The following is a 19,589-nucleotide window of genomic DNA, read 5'->3' on the forward strand; positions in this document are numbered from 1 at the left end:
CTGCATGGCTCCTTATTCCCATCCTTGTCTGCATGGCTCCTTATTCCCATCCTTGTCTGCATGGCTCCTTATTCCCATCCTTGTCTACATGGCTCCTTATTCCCATCCTTGTCTGCATGGCTCCTTATTCCCATCCTTGTCTGCATGGCTCCTTATTCCCATCCTTGTCTGCATGGCTCCTTATTCTCATCCTTGTCTGCATGGCTCCTTATTCCAATCCTTGTCTGCATGGCTCCTTATTCTCATCCTTGTCTGCATGGCTCCTTATTCCCATCTTTGTCTGCATGGCTCCTTATTCCCATCCTTGTCTGCATGGCTCCTTATTCCCATCCTTGTCTGCATGGCTCCTTATTCCCATCCTTTTCTGCATGGCTCCTTATTCCCAACCTTGTTTGCATGGCTCCTTATTCCCATCCTTATTTATATGGCTCCTCATTCCCATCCTTATCTGCATGGCTCTTCATCCCTATCCTTGTATGCATGGCTCTTCATCCCTATCCTTGTATGCATGGCCCCCGTGAGAAAAGTATAAAAAAAATCCTACTTACCTTCCCTGCGCATCTTCGCAGCATCTTATTCTGGTGCCAGCAGCTCCTGCGGCCAGGCGCTCACGTGTCCCCACTCATTAAGGGAATGAATATTCATTACCTTAATAAGCGGGCACCCGTGATAGCCCAGCAACTGCTGGAAGCCGGCAGCTGCGACTGTAACTGTGGTAACTGTGTGCGCTATAAGAGAAAGGAATATTCATTGCCAGTGCAGTGAATATTCATTTCTCTTTAGCAGTGAGCACAGGCTTTAGCCACAGCTCCTACCTCCTATGGCCCGCTGCTCCCCCTCCCCCCACTGTCTTCTGAGACAATTACACATGTATAAGCCGAGGGGCGCATTTTCAGCACAAAAAAATGTGCTGAAAAACTTGGCTTATACACGAGTATATACGCTAATTATTTTTAACAGGGAAAAAAAGCAGTGATTCAAACTTTTATTTTTTGTATTTTCAGATTTTTTTTTACATTTTTTGTTACTTTTTATTGTATTTTGTAGTTCTATCAGGGGACTTGCAGTCATGTGATCACTTGTACTATATACATAAATACTGCAATGTTGTTGAACATAGGAAGAATCACTATCCCCTATAAATAACATCCACAAGCTTGCTTTAATCGGAGTACCATCATGAAGGGGAAAGAGGTCTTCAGAAGTCTCTGGCCATAAGGGCAGCCCATCGGTGCTCCGAAATCGTATCAGGGGGCAGCCGATGGGTGGTTTTAAAAATAAGCCTCCTGGGCCACGCAATGTAAATGTCTCTCTTAGGCTACGTTCACATTAGCGTTTCTGTATGCAGCGTATCATCTGCATGTGCAAATGCATGCAAACACATGTTTATCTCATTTATATTCATGTTGGTCTGTGTCCCAGAGCCAGTTTGCCAAACAGCTAGTGGAAAGTGATCATCCAGCTTACCAGCAGAAACCTCATCGGCAGCTTTAATAATATATTCAGCAATTTTGGGTTCAAGGCCATAATCCTTATTTACTTCTGCTGCTGCTTTTTTTAAGATTCCAAATGCTCTATTGACTGGTAGTGGCATTCGCTCAGTCACACCTCTGATTTTGAAGTTCATTGTTGAACGAACAGTTTGAGCTCCATAATATTTGTCGTTGGGAACTTTCAGTTCACCGAAAGGGTCCGCTTCAATTCTGTATGAATCAGTACTGGTCATCCTCAGTGGTGGTGCTCGGAGCGGGTGCCCGGACCCTGCTGGCAGCACACGCTCTCCGTTCTGTGAGGGGATGATGCGCCGAGTCGGTATGTCAGTTCCCTTCAGCGCTTGCGGCGCATCATCCCCTCACAGAGCAGAGAGCGTGTGCTGCCAGCAGGGTTCGGGCGCCCGCTCCGAGCGCCACCACTGAGGATGGCCAGTTCTGATTCAAACACATGTTTATGCAGCATTTTTTATCTGCATCATCTTATGATGGCACCAAAAAAACGCTGCATGTGCATGCATTTGTATGCATTTTGCATGCGTTTGCGTTGTTTATGCGCATGCGTTCGATATTTCCAATGCTTTTCCAGTAGAATTTCCTTGACACCAGACACCCAATGGGTGTGTCTCATGGGATTTCTATATATAGACACACCGCACTGATGAAATCCTCATGTTTTGCTGCTGTATCCAGTTGCAAGATGGATCTTAGCGAAGAGGGCTTCATTCTTAATCTTGATTTGTCATTGAAATTGGCTGTTGCCTTTGCTGTGGCTTGTGAAGAAGAAAGAAGAAGAGAAAGACGGAGAAGATGTCGTCATCGCTATTGGCAACAGCCCATCGTTGAAGTCCGAGAGAGGCGTGGAGCCTACCACTCGTTGTACACAGAGCTGCGTGAAAACCCTGAGAAGTTTTTCAAGTACACGAGAATGTCGGAACAGAGCTTCCATGACTTGCTCCTACGTGTCCGAGGATCCATCACCAGGCAGGACACACAGCTACGTTGAGCAATTCCTGCTGAGGAACGTCTGTTGGTGACCCTGAGGTATGTAATTTTGAAAAAGAAACACCTGTCATTAATATGATTGTTCTAAAAGCCATGTACTGATTTTTTTTCCCCTATTTTCTGTTCTGCAGATTCCTGGCTACCGGATAGACGTTATCATCTCTACATTTTCAATTCTGGATTGGAGTGTCCACGCTTTCTGGGATTGTAGGAGACATCTGCTGTGCTTTATGTGATGTTCTGCATGAAGTATTCCTCCCCTAAACCACAACTGAACTCCGGCTGGAAAATGCTGCAAAATTCCAGGATATTTGTAATTTTTCAAACTGTTTGTGGGCTGACACATTCGGATTATGAAACCGGCTGAAAGTGGATCCGAGTATTTCAATTACAAAAAATACTTTTCGATTGTTCTCATGGCGATTGTAGATGCTGACTATCGGTTTGTCGCCGTGGACGTTGGTTCATTTGGATGAGAAAATGACTCACAGACTTTCAAAAACTCTGACATGGGCCAACGTTTGTATGGGAATAATTTCAATTATTCACAGCCACAACCTCTTCCCAACACTGAAGGACCGCCAATGCCGTTTATTGTGGTTGGGAATGAGGCGTTTGAAATGTGTGCCAACCTCATAAAACTGTACTCAAGTCGGCACTTGAATCACACGAAAAGGATTTACAACTACTGACTGACAAGGGCACGAAGAACTGTGGAAAGTGCCTTTTGATTGCTGGTATCTAAATGGTGCATTTTGAGAACAGCCATCAATCTAAAAATTGAGACAATTGATGAGGTTGTGAAAGCGTGTGTTGTTCTGCACAATTACATCCTGGTGAAAGAGCGACACCACTTAGAACTTGAGGAACCTGTTACTATCACATTGCAGGATTTCCAAGATCACCCTCTGGGGACTACAGTGCAAGTTGCCCAAATGAGCAATAAATTTGCTGACTACTTTGCTTCGGATATTGGACGTGTGGCATGGCAAGATGAAATGGTTTAAGCTGCTAATAAGTAAAATGTACCTGTAATGTTTATTGACTTTAATGCATTGCTAACACCTTGACTGTAACTTTAATACTAAACACCTTGACTGTAACACCTGTTAATACTTCACTCAACAATACACACATGTTTAAATAAAGAGATAAAGAAATCACAGGGAGACAGGGATTGTGAAAAAAAAATGAATTTTTGTTAACAAAAATAAAAACAATGCTTAGTTTATCATAAATAAATAGAAAAAAGTGAGGTTTACTTTTGGGATCAGCCCGATGGTGTGATATTGTGGACCTGGGGATGTCGGGCTGTGATGATTGGCTAGGAGTGGTTGGGGAAGTGGTAAAAGGGAAAATGGCAGTTAATTGGAGGATTGGCAGCAGAGGTAACATTGGGGGAAGAGGACACATTAGGAGTGGAATACAAATTGGAAGGGATTGACACATTGGAAGGGAGATAACCAAGGGAAGGTGGGGACAGACTTGGAAACAGAGACACTTTAGGAGATGAGGGTGGAGGTGGTGGGTAATGTTTCTTGCCAACTTTTCTTTTCCTGGCCGTTTTGCTGGTTCCTCAGTGTTTTTTTTCCTGTTCCTGGGGTGTTGCACTCAGCTGCGTGGTGGAAGTTGAAGGCTGCATGGCTTCTGTACTTGACTGCATGGTGGAAGTTGAAGGCTGCATGGTTGCTGCACTTGGCTGCATGGTGGAAGTTGAAGGCTGCATGGCTGCTGTACTCGGCTGCATGGTGGAAGTTGGAGGCTGCGTGGCTGCTGCACTCGGTTGCGTGGTGTAGCTGATTACAATAGGAACAGTCCTAAGATCCAGCGGAGGTGGTGGTGGATAGGTCACTTGCACTGTCATCGGTTGTTGAGCAGACGGGTATCCAAGTCCTTGAGATGTTTGGAAAGGTGCTGGAGGATTCTGCCACTGCTGCTTTGCTGGCCCTTGTTGATCTGTAGGAAACAAAGATTGTGCCTGCTGATATCAGGACTGCTGTAATGCCTGACTCTAAGCAGCCTGGCAGGCCTGCATTGCGTTCAGCTGGAGATCAGGCAGTAGGTTTTCTGACATGCACTGCTCTATTGATGAAATAAATGTTGCGCCGGTCTCTGAAGGTCAGCGTCCAAGCAGTCAAGGCGTCTGTGGACTTCCTGGAAAAGTGTGTTCACCTGAGTGAACCCACTATCCAGTCTTTCTAAAACCGACTTCATCCCATCCCAGAAGATCGAGCCTAAGTGAAGAAACTCGGGCATGACTGGCCTCTCCCAGGCCATCTGCCGCTGACGAGAAGACCCAACAAAACCAGTAGCAGAGGGCTGGGAGAGGGGAAAACCAGATAGACCGGCTGCCTGTTCCCCAGCCTGTGAAGACAGCCTGGCTGCTCCATCGCTGGTGGATGATTGGGATTGCGCCTGTTAGTTGGCTGGTCGATGAAGGGCTGCTCCAACTGAGGACGATCCAGGTTGTGTGGTGCTGTCCCAGGTTATGTGTGGAAAATAGATGAAAAACATTAGTAAAAAATTATATTGTTTATATAATAGTAAGACAACACAAAAGATACTCACGTTCGCTGACCAGCCGCAGGCCTCAGAAACGAAAGCAGACGATGGTATTTATATTTCCTGAGCATTGGAGCAGCACCACTTTGAACCCAAATCTCTCTCATGTCCTTATTGAAGCAATCCTTCATCGAATGCCAATTAACTTTTATTCTCTTCACTGTGAAGGGGGAAAAAAAGGAAAAAAAAAATTGTAAAACAATGCACCTACATTAACAGGTTCACTGCCGTGTCAGACCACATTGCAATACTTACGAAAATCCTTTATGGCATGTGGCGTGGCATGGTTCTAATCAGCCAGCAGCGATCTTGCCACTTTTTCCCAGAGTCATCAAATCAATGCTGAGTCTGAATGATTACGATCACAGGGGTCACGCAACGCTGCTCGCTCTTGCACAGATTGAATGAGTTGGTCGTTATCAATCTCTGGTTTGTCTTCCTCACATTGTGGAATCTATAGATCAAATAAAAAAAAATTGTAAGTAAAACTGAAAACAAATTAAATTACAACTTTGAGGCTGTGTGCCCATGATGCGTTTTTTTAAGCATTTCCGCAGCATTTGTGCCGGATCAGATGCTGCAGAAACACTTAAAAGATGCTTAAAATTAATTAGCATGCGTTTTTGGCTTTTTGTGCCAATGCATGTGTTTTTAACTGCTCAAGAATCGCTTAGCGGCTAAAAACGCAGCATGCTCATTAATTCCCGCAATGCTGAGCATTTTTAGCCATCCCCAATGTTCCCAGAAAACGCGTGTCAAAAAACGCGTCAAAAACGTGCTGCTTTTTGGCAAAAAACACGCAAGAAACGCGTGGAAAAAGACACGCGGTTTCTGGGAAAGGGGATGCTTTTCCTGAGCGTTTAAAAACGCTAGCGTGGGCACATAGCCTGATAATGAAAAGACTACTTACACCCTGTCTTTCCTCCTCAGAAACTTGAGGCTGATGACCCTGGGACGATTCCACTTGATTGCTCCTGATCTTCCGCACTGGAAGGTGTCTGTAAAGAAAATACATGATTTGCCACATATATATAATTGCTAGGCAATACATACCAATCAGTATATCAAATGTGACTACATAATCAGTAACATGTCCACTCTGGGAAGCTTCACTGGAGGACAAGTTGGAATAGCAGGCAGCAATCAAGTGAAAGACTACATAAAAGAACAGAGAAGAAAAAATAAACTTGTTAAGAACCAAACAAAAAAAATAAAAAAATAAAAAACACAATGGACACCAATACCTGCATTACAGGCAGTAGTCCAACAGCACAGCAGTCAGGCAGCACAGAACAGGGACAGCAGCACAGCACCGGGTCAGCAGCACAACACCAGGATAGAGAAATCCTGGACAGGAGACCTGAAGGGCTAATACCACACCACCGGAACGCCGAAGTCCTGTACAGGAGAAATGAGGGCCAGTACCACAGCACCAGAACATAGAAATCCTGGACACGAGAACTGAAGGGCCAAAACCACACCACCGGAACAGAGAAATCCTGGACAGGAGAAGCAAGCCACAACAGTAGTCCAGGACCGGAGCAGCAACCAGTCTACAAGGAATAGAAAAACAATTAGTACAGAGTACAGATTGCAGAGACAGATAGACATTTTGAAAGCTTCTACACTTACATAGACAGTATTGTGCTCACATCCAGAGTCTGGAGAGTAATGGCCTTGCAGTGTCCACACTTCCTTTTATACAGCTGGCAATTAGCAGGTGTTGAAATGACTTCCTGGACCTTCTCATTCTGAAGTACAAATGCGTATCGAACGCATGCATATCCATGTCCTTGCGTACCAACACCTTCCCATAGACAGTAATGCCCTGTTTTGACACACATCCGCATGCGCATGACTGCGCATAATTGACGCCTCAAAAATGCAACATGTTGCGTTCGCCGCACGCCGTGAAATGACATATGCGTACGCATCCGCATGCGAACTGATGCAAACGCATGTCCCTGCGTACACTGTTAAATATATGTACGCGTGACGCATGCGAATCATTGCTGATCATGCGCTGTGCACAGATACGTTAATGTGAAACCAGCTTTACAGATTGACAGCAGCATTCAGCAGGTTAACTGCCGCTGATGCCACTCCACTCGCGGCTGTTAAATACTCATGATGGCTGAATAATAGAGCCATTGTCTGCTGGCAATAATGGGGTCTCAGTTCATGAGCCTTGGTTAACGACAGGGTGCAGACTTTGGAAGGCAACAGTACTTATGATATTTGTACAGGAAACATGTATATCTTTGGACCATGTTAGCCAGTAGATAGAAAAATATTCAGAATTGAGAGTCCTCAGTAGTTGATACCTTTTAATGGCTAGCTGAAAAGATGGTAACACATTGCAAGCTTTCGAGACTACTCAGGTCTCTTCTTCATGCTAGACTAGTACTCTTCAGATTTTGTATTAGTCTAGCCTGAAGTACCTCTCAGTAAAATCAGTAAAACGAAAAACACCCCAGAGGGAAAAGAGGGAGTGGAAAACACAAACAAGAAAGGGAGGCCATCCCTGATATAAGAAAACTGCGAACAAATGACATGGATACAGCTACCAATGATTATATCACTAATAGTAACAATATTTTCAATTTATCCAGTTATAACCTTACATCTACAGAAGCCTCTCTTCTACAGAAAGGTCTTTCTTTTTGCCCTACCCATAACACTAGAGAAATAGATTTATTTATGGACTTTCACTCCTTCATAAGAAAGCTAACACTTAAGCGACATTTCTCCAAAGAAAAACCCCTTTGTTCATGGCCATCTTCGAGTCCATTTTCATATACAGCAGTTCACATGCCCCCAATATCATCATTTACAAACGTTACATAGATGACTTATTCTTCATTTATGATAATTCTAAGGATGATGTGGGGTCCTTCCTCAGGAACATTGAAGATAATACCTGGGGTTTGAGTTTCACCCCTGTAGTAAACCCTGACACAGTCCACTTCCTTGACCTAACTTTCTTTCATGTTAATACAAAAATCGACACAAGAACCTACTTCAAACCTGTGGATGCGAACTGTTATGTCCATTATCAAAGTGGGCACCTCACCAGATGGCTGAGGAATATACCACTTAACCAATACAAAAGAATCAAGAGGAACTGTATTATGATTTCACTAACCAATCAAAAGTCTTATCACATAGATTTCTTGAAAGAAGTTACCCCAAAAAATTGATCCATAGAGCCTTCTCTGAAAGCAAAAAAATAGAATGAACAGACTGATACTAAATTTAACTTCAATTTTATTACCACTTTTTCAGCTCAGAACAGAAAAATTCATCTGGTTCTAGAAAAACATTGGGGTATACTTCTTAATGATCCCATATTGGGGAAGCTTCTTCCCAACAATTCCCTGGTAACCTTCCGAAGGGCCCCGACATTAAAAAACATGTTGGCTCCAAGCCGGCTAAAGAAAAAAGAGGACTTCAATTACACTGCAAAAAAGACCAGACAAGGATCCTATAGATGTGGCATCCCGAGATGCCTATGCTGCTCTAGCATCATTCATGATGCAAAAACTTTTTCATCAGACAGAGGAAATTCAGATGAGTTTCAAATCAGATACCATTTGACCTGCCAATCCAGTTTTGTCATCTATGTCATCATATGCGAATGTAAGAAATTATATGTGGGCAGGACAACGCAACAGCTACATAAGAGAATAAACTCGCATAGGCATAATATAAAAGTAGGATTTCTACAGCATGGCCTTTCCAGGCATTTTGCGTTATATCATAACAAAAGGATCTCCTTAACGGTGATCCCTATTGATCATGTTCCCCTTGATAACTCCAACCGAGTCCCGACTCTTAACAGGAAAGAGATCTTCTGGATTCACAAGCTGAACACTATAAATCCCCATGGACTCAATTGTTCAACTGATTTATTTATGGAGTGTGCTCTGTTCCCCTGTACAACCCACCTCAATTTTCCTCTGTATTTTGTGATATAGACTTGACAAACATCTGCTCTTTGTTATGAAGGGGTTCCCTTGATTGTTTTTTTTTTTTTACTGTTATTTTTTTTGAATTATTATTTTTTATTTTCATTTTAATTTTTTATTTATTTATTTTTTTGTTTTATTATTATTTTTACTATTTATTTTTATTAAAAAAATGTTTCATTTACTTCTTTCCCCCCCCCAAATTTTTTTAAAATTTTTTTTCTTCTTCCAGAGTTTTATATTTTTTAATACACCATCATCTATTTGATTTCAACTACCACCAAATAAAGAGATCCAGTCAAAACCTACCGTGGCTCAGTAGTTTAAAACACAATTAGCAAGGTCCTGCTAAAGAATGGGTTCAAGCACTCCTCCAGCTTGCAAAGTTTTATTTATTTATTGAACTACTTTTTATTGTGTTTTATTGTGTCTCTCTGTATGTAGATTTTTAAGTGTATGAACAATGGTTTTAAATGATATACTCCATTATATTTTATGATTGTTTGTGGTGTTTACGATGTATATATGTGCTTAAGTCTGATTTCCCGCCCATTGGGTGTGGCCTTTTTTTTTAAAGGAGGCGTCTCCATCTGCCTCCTTTGCTATAAATAGCAGACCCTGTATGTGTATGTGTATAGACTGTCCTGAGGAAGAGGTGTGATCACCACGAAATGCATAGAAATAAAGTCTATTTTCTATTTCATCCACTTGGACTCCTCTGGTCCATCATCCTGACAGGTGAGCAGCACAGTCTGATGCCCCATTCTCTTTACCTAGCAAAGGATATGCAAAAGGACATACTACACCAGGGTTTGTCACTGCTGCCACAGCCACTGCAACATTTACAGACTGGAATTCCACTGTGTCAGAACATTGCTAGTCAAGTGGTTAACTGGTACACCTTTGTAGCGATGAAAGTTGATGACCTGCTGGATACGATCTGCCGAAGTGAGTACACAGTGACCATGCTTTCTGCAGAAACACATGCAGGCTGGGATAGTGGCAGATAAATTGCTGTACCACAAGGTTGAGGACGTGAGCCATGTAAGGCACCTGTCATGATCCAGAGTGGATCTGACAGGTTAAACGTACAAAGTGAACTTTTTTTCCTTTTGCTGGGAGCCAAAGTGGTGTGATTGCCCCCGGTGGCCATTAGAATTATTATATGTGGTGTCGTTCATTCTAAGTTGCCCCGGTGGTGGTGAGTGGTATTACACTTTAGTTAAAGTGCACATGATTATGCAGGTGTGAAGCTCTATAAAAGAGTTCAGGTGTGTTTGATCACGGTTGGTGATATTGTGAGTCATTTGGGAAGCAAGCCTGGGTGATCAGGGAGCAGAACATGAGTCCTGTGCAGCCCAGCCAGAGGGGTTGAGTCAGCTATGGAGTCTGCAAGAAGGGCTGGCATGGTGTGGTGGAGTCGCAGTTTATGATGTCAGCAGGAAGTGCTTGCATGGCTTGGTGGAGTGGTGACTATGTTGAGAATTGCACTCAGCATGCTGGACTTGGTTGCTGAAAGCTGGACTCAAGCATGCTTGACTTATTGGTAGAAAAGTTGGACTCAAGCATGCTGGACTTTTTGGCAGAAGTTGGGCTCATCTTTGGGACTCTGTTTACTGGGCAGCTGCAACTGGTGGTGGACTCTGCTCCAAGGCTGCACGATGGTGATGGATCAGATTATGGTGATGGATCCAGGTGGAGGAGAAGATGCACGCAGGTGGTGGGCTCTGTTGCTGGGAGCATACGCAACAGAGCAAAGCTTAGTGGTGTTTCCCCTGTACTGTCATCTTTCCTCATGTGTGTTTAGTGCAGTGGTGGGATTAGTTTCTGCATCGACCAATTCCCTACTGAGGGTTTAGGTGCAGGGCGAGCTAGGGTTAAAAGGTATCCTGTGCGTCGCCCGGTGCGGAACCGGCATAGGGAACGTTAGGAGTGCAGGGACACTGGCTCAGGGGAGTGCAGGAGGTCTCCACTTCCCCGTTTCCCTATCGCAGGGCCCTCCATTGTTAATATTACCCAGGTTTCCCCTTTATTATTTAAATTCGCCTTACTGGAGGCGGGGTTTCCAGATTTACGTGTAATACCTAAATTCGCCTGTTGGAGGCGGTGTATCCAGCTGCACATCCTATTATTTAAATTTGCCCTACTGGAGGCGCTGCATCCAGGGTCACGTGTGTCATATGGGTTCGCCTTGCGGTACTCGCTGCGTCCAGACACACGTGACCGTGACAGCACCTGTGTGAGGTTGCCACGGTGTAAGGTCACCACCAGGTTTGCACCATTTTCGCACACTGCATTCCCTGGCTCCAGGTTTAGTTGGGACAGCAATTGCTCTAACTCTGCCTGGATAGCTGTCCACAACTTTTGAGCTGTGTGACTGCGATCTCCAAGGCATATTACTTTAAACACTGCCTGATTGCCATGAGCCATGGCTGCATAGTATGGAGGTGGTGGAGATTCTATCTGCACTGTTGAGGAGGTAGAAGCAGTAGAGGAACTGTTAGATACAGAGGTTTGTCCTGCAAGCCTTGGGGATTCAAAGACTTGGGGAGCAGCCCCTTGACCACCTGCCCTCACAGCCACCAGCCACCCAGTGCCCAGTCAGTGAGATGTAATGCCCCTGCCCATGTTTGCTGGTCCAGGTGTCAGTAGTGAAATGCACCCTGGCAGACATAGATTTTTTCAGGGAACAGGTGATGTTGTCGGCAACATGGTGGTGTAGCGCAGGCACAGCTGTCTTAGAGAAGTAATGGTGACTGGACAACTGGTACTGAGGTACTCCGACAGCCATTATCTTTTGGAAACGTCTGCATTCAACAGGCGGAAAGACAGCATTTTTGTGGCCAACAGATGGGAGATGGTGGAGTTGAAGCTCTTAGCTTTGCCATGTGTAGGAGGAAACATTCTTTTACATGACTACAACTGTGGGACCGAACGCTGGCTGCTCTGCTGACAGAGGGCGGAATATGGAGTACAAGACATACTGCTGGATTGTGATTGAAGTGCAGGTGGAGATGTTATAGTTGATTGAGAAAAATGTGTTGTGATAGATGACACAAAAGGAGCAGTCATGTCTACATTCGTAACAGCTGACCGGCTCTCACTCAAACCGACTGTGATGAGTAACCAATTGTTTTTTCTGCGGCCGGAGACCTGTGTGTGAAAACTTGGAATGCTGATGAAGGAGGAAGAAGCAACAGATGGGGTTGATGGGATGGCTGGTGGTTGGCGAGGCCCTCTAGTCCACATTTTAACGCAGTGATCTTCCCACACTAAGGCATCTTGATCGCGCATGTGCCGGTTCATGCATGTAGTTGTCAAATTATTGCAAGTTTTGCATCTACTGAGGGTTTTTTTTGCAAATTTGACAGATAACATGTGTTGGGTGATCCTTTGTGGTCTCAAAAAATGCCCAAGCTAGGCAACCTTTGCCGCTCCTGCGAACTGCACACTAGCGGCCGGGGCTAGCCAAAGGCAGAGTTGGGGTTTAGGATGCAGTACTTGTCATGGTTGCGTCTCTTTGTGTCTGTGGGGGAAACCGCTATGTAACCTCCTCATCTTCCTCCTCCTACACATCCTCTGCTGAGCTACTCAGCTGCATACCTCTGGGTTCACATCAAGTGGGATCTACAACCTCATCGTCACCTTCTCTGTTCTCACCTTCCTCACCCTGATAGTCACCCTCCTCCTCTTCCTGCCTTGTCACCACATTACAGCCCCCATGCGCCTCTGATATCTGAGTCTCATCAGGATCATCTCCACTCTTAGTGGTTAATGTCTGGTGACGAGGGTCTGGATTCTACTCAGACCCTACTACATCTAGCCCCTGATCCAACATGAAAAAATTTGGGGCATTGGGTGCAGATGTTTTCCTTCTCTGGATTTTGTCATTTTTCAGAGCATACCTCTAATGCCTATGGAATACAATGTGTGGACAGCTCTTCAGAATGGCCCACAGTTAGTTGGGCATTAAGAAATTTTTGACATTGGGGAAAAAAGGGTGATTGGGGTGCCATCTTTCATGATTGTGCTTTGTGTGATGTTAAGGTGGAGGAAGAGGAGGAGAGGCCACTTAATGCAGCGCTTGCCATCCAATCAAGCACATGGTTTTTCAAAGCATCATCTACAAGGCATACCGCTGTGCGGCTGCTAAAGAAAGAGAGTCGGATCGGCCAGCCAGTAACAGATGTTCTCAGTGGTCTTTGGATAGGACGAGACGGGTTTGTTCTGTTGAGCTTTCATTCACATTAACACCTAACACGCATACACGTCAAATACCAAGCCTATTCCCCCTTCCACCATGACCTTGCTTTTTCCCACTACTATTGCATGTAGCCTTCCCCTCTTGTACCTTGTTGTTTTACAACCTCAGGCCTTTAGCTGTCAGTCACCTGTCACTAAATTAACAATCACTATTTAAGATAGTGTGCCTGAAAAACACTGTTATGCCTAATGATTTTTAAATGGAAATGTAGCCTACTGATTTGCCACTGAAACACAGTTTTAGCACAAACCATTTGGAGTAGCTAATTACGCCTAGTGGCCTCACCACTATATGAGGCCTAACAGTTTTTAATTGGAAATCTGGCCTTCTGATTTGCCACTGAAACACAATTTTATCACAAACGATTTGTAGTAGCTAATTGGGCCTCGTGGCTTCACCACTATAGTACGCCTAACGATTTTTCTGTTGAAATTTGGCCTTTTGATTTGCCACTGAAACACAATTTTAGCACAAACAATTTAAAGTAGCTAATTGCACCTAGTTTCTGCACCACTATACAGTATTAGGCATAACAATTTTTAAGTGGAAATCTGGCCTTCTCATTTGCCACTAAAACACAGTTTTAGCACAAATGATTTGGAGTAGCTAATTGGGCCTTGTGGCTGCACCACTATAGTAAACCTAATGATTTTTAAGTGGTAATCTAGCCTTCTGATTTGCCACTCAAGCACAGTTTTATCACAAACAATTTGGAGTAGCTAATGGGGCTTCTGGGGACTGCCACACAGTTTTTGCACAATCTACTTTGATGCTGGAAGTTCGATTTCACACAGGATAAGTTCACTTTCAGCACCAGCACTAGCGCAGGAGCGACCTTTCTGCATTGTGACACTGAGCAAATGGCACCATCAAAAAAAGATGTCAGCTTTTAATCTGGCCAGGGACATATGACTTTGGCAACCAATCATAGAAGACCTTGTGTCATGACGTTCTGGATGGTTTCTTCACCCTGATTGGTTGCCAGAATCAACACACATAAAGTTAAAAAAAAGTGCGCCGCTGCTGTAACCTCTCCACATGCTCCCCTGACCTACTTAGACACATCCCCTCTCCTCATCAAACTCGTCCCCCTGCTCATCACACAGCACCACTATCATAGCCAAAGTAATAACAAAAGCATTAGTGGAAACGTGATGATTTACCGAACTGTGACCGAGTTTTCCCAACTTTGAGTAAACATGCTCATGAAAGTGAACACGAATCTGAATGTGCTGCGTTCATACCGAATTTGAGATTGGCAAATGTTTTCCAAACACGTTCACTCATCTCTAGTGATGAAGCCAACTCTTGCAAATCATGTTATCACAACATGTTATAAGGGCCGACTAGTTTTAACTAAGTCAAAGGCCTAATTAGCATAAGAAAAGTGGAGGTAATAAATACTTTTTTTAAACATGGATTTAAGCTAATAACATTGCAAAGGGCTGGTTACCCATAGAATTTAGTTATACATGTGTGAATTCTGCTGGGTTGCAGGACAAATAAAGATAACGGATATTATATTTAGAGGAAGTTTAACATTGAAAGCATGAAGGGACCTGTCACACATTTCAGCTCAGCAGGATCTACTGTCTGGAAAAGAGCAGTTTTGTGAATTGAAACTAAGAGATAGTGTTCATTTTCATCCATTCATCTTTTACGTTTCAACTCTAGGCAGTCATGTTCTTTAACCCAGCAATACGGTGGCTAAATCTGACTCTAGAAAGTAAGTGCCTTACATAGTCCACCAAATAATATCAGCATCATCTATATAACAAATATGATTGACCTAATTTTCCACCATACCTTTTTCCTCAGTAATACCCATGTACTATAAGTGGACCATACACTCAGCAGTATAGGGCAAATTTAATGAAAATAATAATAGCCATAATAGACACTAAAGAAATGTTTTTATATTATTGAAAAGCACTACAGAGAGATGTCTAGAATCTAATGTGCTGCAAGTAATAAAACAGAATATCAGTTTGAGATAAAGCATTGTAAATAGCAAAAGTGCATAGAATGGGTCATTGCAGAGGATAGGAAGCTGCATTATTATTTGATGCCATTCTCCGAGTCCTCTACAAATATCTTGATTTTTATGGACCCATTACGAAGTCTGTACATCAGAATGGCATCTCACTTTATGTCCACATACAAAAATGACATTTTGTTTTGTACGATCAAATTGTAGAGAAAATGCATTTTCTGAGGATATGAGTTTGTTATACATCTATTGTCTTGGTGAAAAAGGGCCTTATTGCAGACTTTCAAGACATCCTTTTTCATAAGATGTTGATTGGGGTGGTACAAGCATCCTAAGGCCGAGGTCAGACTTGCGAGAAACTCGCTCGAGTCTCGCACGTCAATACCTGGCACTGCCGCCGGCACTTGGGACCGAGTATTCAGCTGCATAGAAATACATGCAGCTGAACCCTCCGATTCGAGTGCTGGGTATTGACATGCGAGACTTGTGCAAATTCCTCACAAGTCTGACCCTGGCCCTTAGGATCAGTACTGTTGAATTTTTTGGTAAATATAAAGGGAATCTGATAAATTAATTTAAAAATTGAAAAATGGATGTATTTATTTATTTAGTACCTTTATCTTGCACTTACCTTTCAGTGCTAAAAAGACTTGTTACACTTTGATTATATTTTTTGTATTGTTCCCATTCTTCAACAGCATTTGTAGTTACCAGTTTTTCTGTTGGGATTTTTTCAATATTTAATTTTTCAGCAAATTTATTGGCTCCACTTCCAGTTAACATAATGTGTGGAGTCTATAAAACACAATTAAAATAATATATCTGTAAAATACCATAGTACAGCTGATGCAGAAGATGTCATGACAAAAATATGCCCTATTTCCCACACAATTAAAACTTATAAAACCTATTCTCTTGTATACCATTAAAAATAGAAACAATCCTATGGCCTTATCACACGTCCGACAGTCACGATCCAAGTACAAACCACGATGTCCAGACAGACCACTGGTATCATGATCCAAACTCAATTGCCTCGTAGCTGTTGAGTTTGGGTCAAGAAACCTGTGAAACCAGCTTTTCGCATTGTTTTACATGTCCCATGGCTGTATTAAACCTAGTATTAAGATTAAATTGCCCTATCTGAAGGAAGCATAATTTAGCAATTGAGCCATGCATTAGCTTTTAGGTTTTTTTTCAATATTTTTTGTAGTATGAATATTGCTGCCACTTTTAGTAGAAATTTTGCTATATACAGTGGGTACGAAAACTATTCAGACCCCTTAAAATTTTTCACTCTTTGTTTCATTGCAGCCATTTGGTAAATTTAAAAAAGATCATTTTTTTCTCAATATTGTACACTCTGCACCCCATCTTGACTGAAAAAAAACAGAAATGTAGACTCTCCGGGTCATGCTGCACTCTGTTTGACCCAGAAGTGACTTTTATAATGTTAGCTTACAGAGAGTCAGAATGAGACTGTAAGGCTGTGTGCCCACGTAGCGATTTTTAAGCGTTTTTGCCGCGATTTTCGGCGCGAACACATTTAAAAATCGTGTACAGAACGCCCCCCATGCATTCCTATGGCATTCCGCACATGCTGTGCTAATGCTGCGCTTTTTTCCGTGGCAGAATCGCATCGCGGAAAAAATCGCAGCATGCTCATTCTTTTGTGCGGAATCGCAAAGAATTGCCGCGATTCCGCACCCATAGGAATGCATGAGAATCGCTTACTTCCAGCATGTGGCTATGCCCACCATGTGGGAAGTTAAGCGTCTCATGTGCGGTTGGTACCCACGGTGTGGAGGAGAGGAGACTGTCCTCCAGGCCCTGGGTACCATACCCCTGTAAAAAAAAGAATAAAAAATAAAAAATCGGGGTATATTTACCTTCCGATGTCCCGCGCTGCATTCCCGGCCTAGCGTTCCCAGTAATGCCTTGCGGCAAGGCCCTGTAATGACGTAGTCTCGCGTGACTCTAGCGGTCTCGCGAGATCGCTATAGCAACGCGAGACTACGTCATCACAGGTCTCGCAAGGCATTACTGGGAACGCTGAGGCCCGGGAATGCAGCGCGGATGCCGGAAGGTAAATATACACCGATTTTTTTATTTTTTTTTAGCATTTTAACATTCTATCTTTTACTATTGATGCCGCATAGGCGGCCTCAATAGTAAAAAGCTGCTCACAGGTGACCTCACCAACCTGTCAATCACTTTCCAAGCGATGCTTCAAATCGCTTGGAAAGTGCTTGAATATCGCATGTGAAAATCGCGGCAAAATCGCGATAATAATCGCGGTAAAATCGCGGTGAAATCGCGCGGGAAAAAAACGCGCGATTTCTGGGAAGGAGTCCAGTTTTTAGTGAGCGTTTTAAAATGCTACGTGGGCACATAGCCTAAAAGAGACTTTCGGCTGAAGCATAGAGCATAGAGTGACCTGGAGTGACTGAAGAGCTGTGACACACAAAGAAAATGAGCAGAACAACACTGGATACTGAAGAAGGTGGCAGTAGATGAGTATATAAACATACTCACAGTACAGTATATACACATACACATAGATTTGGTTAAAAAAAAGTTCAAGGAAGGGCTCCTTTAATGAATGCATTATTTATTCGGGAGAGAAAAAAAACAACTTCCTAAGATAAAAAATCAAATTACCAGTGAGAAAGAACACCAAAGTGGATAGTACATGAAAAAGCCTCAAGCTGTGTAACTCACCTCAGCTCACTTTATAGAGAGAAGAAAAAAGAATCAACTAGTTTAGAAAGCTAAAAAATGGTCTGTCATATTTGGCCTCCCCACAGTTCTTTCGCAAAAGAGGAACACCGGCTTCACTGCTCAGAAAAGAAAATAAACTGAACTACTATATTATGGACTTTTTACAAATCATGCATAATCAAATAATTCTCAGACAGATAAAACAATCTTAGAAAATGCAACATGGATGCTTTTAGAAATCTTCTCCAAAATTTTTAAGTTTAAATTCATATGTAGTATAAAATGTAATAGAGCAGAAAGAACTTGAGCAGATTTAAACCCCTTCACAGCCAGGCAATTTTCACTATTTTTTGGTTTTTCCAGCTTGTAACTTTTCTATTTTTCCTTTCACATATACGTTTGCGAGGCGAGTTGTACTTTCAAATTACATCATTTATTTTATCATGTGATGCACTGGAAAGTGGGAAAAAAATTCAAAGTGCATTGAAATTGCAACAAAAAGTGCAATTACACAAATATTTTTTTTTATTCCCCATATTTACTATATGGTAAACTGAGCTGGAAATATGATTCTGCACTGACTTTGGTCTTGATAAAACATAGTGGACTTACACCAGTAGATGACATGGTTTCTCAAACCATCACTGATTGTGGAAAATTCACATCAAGCAGCTTGGATTGTCTGTCCCTCCACTCATCCTCCAGACTCAGGGACCTTAATTTCCAAGGTCTAGTGTGAAGTTTCCACAATCAGTGATGGTTTTGGGAGCAGCCATGTCATCTGCTGGTGTAGGTCCACTGGGTTTTATCAAGACCAAAGTCAGCGCAGCCGTCTACCAGGAAATTTTAGAGGACTTTATGCTTCCCTCTGCCGACAAGTTTTTTAGAGATGGAAATGTCACTCTCCAGCAGGACTTGGCAACTGTCCACACTGCCAAAAGTACCAATATCTGGTTTAAAAACAACAGTATTACTGTACTTGATTGGCCAGCAAACTCGCCTGACCTTAACCCCATAGAGAATCTATGGGGTATTGTCAAGAGGCACATGAGAGACTCCAGACCCAACAATGCAGACGAGCTGAAGGCTGCTATCAAAGCAACCTGGTCTTCCATAACACCTCAGCAGTACCACAGGCTGATCCCCTACATGCCATGCCATATTGATACAGTCATTGATGCAAAAGGAGCCCCGACCAAGTATTGAGTGCATTTACTGAACATACATTTCAGTAGGCCAACATTTTGGATTTTAAAATCATTTTTCAAGTTGGTGTTATAAAGTATTCTAATTTACTGAGATAAGGCAAAAAAAATAAAACCATGCAGCAAACACTAAGTTCCACAATGGGGAAAAAAATTCCTTCCCGACTCCACATATGGCAATGAGACTAGTTCCCTGGATCAACGCCCTATCAAGGAATCTAACATGTACAACTTGTAACATTATGCTTTTTAACAAAGGCATCCAGTCCCTTCTTAAATTTTAGTAGTGAATCACTCATTGCAACATCATGCGGCAGAGTTCCATAGTCTCACTCCTCTTACAGTAAAGAATCAGCGTTGGTGATTATGGCTAAACCTTCTTTC

The 19,589-nt window shown here is 42.8% G+C and overlaps 1 protein-coding gene across 2 annotated transcripts in view; it reads right to left on the minus strand.

The window, feature by feature from the left end:
* The window catches only part of LOC141084577 (isoaspartyl peptidase/L-asparaginase-like), a 147,821-nt gene that overhangs the window by 101,330 nt on the left and 26,902 nt on the right, over positions 1–19,589 (minus strand). For both annotated transcript variants that reach the window (XM_073569402.1, XM_073569403.1), the window contains exon 4: positions 15,911–16,074. In XM_073569402.1, the coding sequence (XP_073425503.1) occupies positions 15,911–16,074 (164 nt within the window). The remainder of the gene's footprint in view (positions 1–15,910; positions 16,075–19,589) is intronic.

Source organism: Dendrobates tinctorius, unplaced genomic scaffold (genome assembly GCF_039654945.1).
Source record: "Dendrobates tinctorius isolate UK_male_01 unplaced genomic scaffold, ASM3965494v1 ptg000024l, whole genome shotgun sequence".
Classification (NCBI taxonomy): domain Eukaryota; kingdom Metazoa; phylum Chordata; class Amphibia; order Anura; family Dendrobatidae; genus Dendrobates; species Dendrobates tinctorius.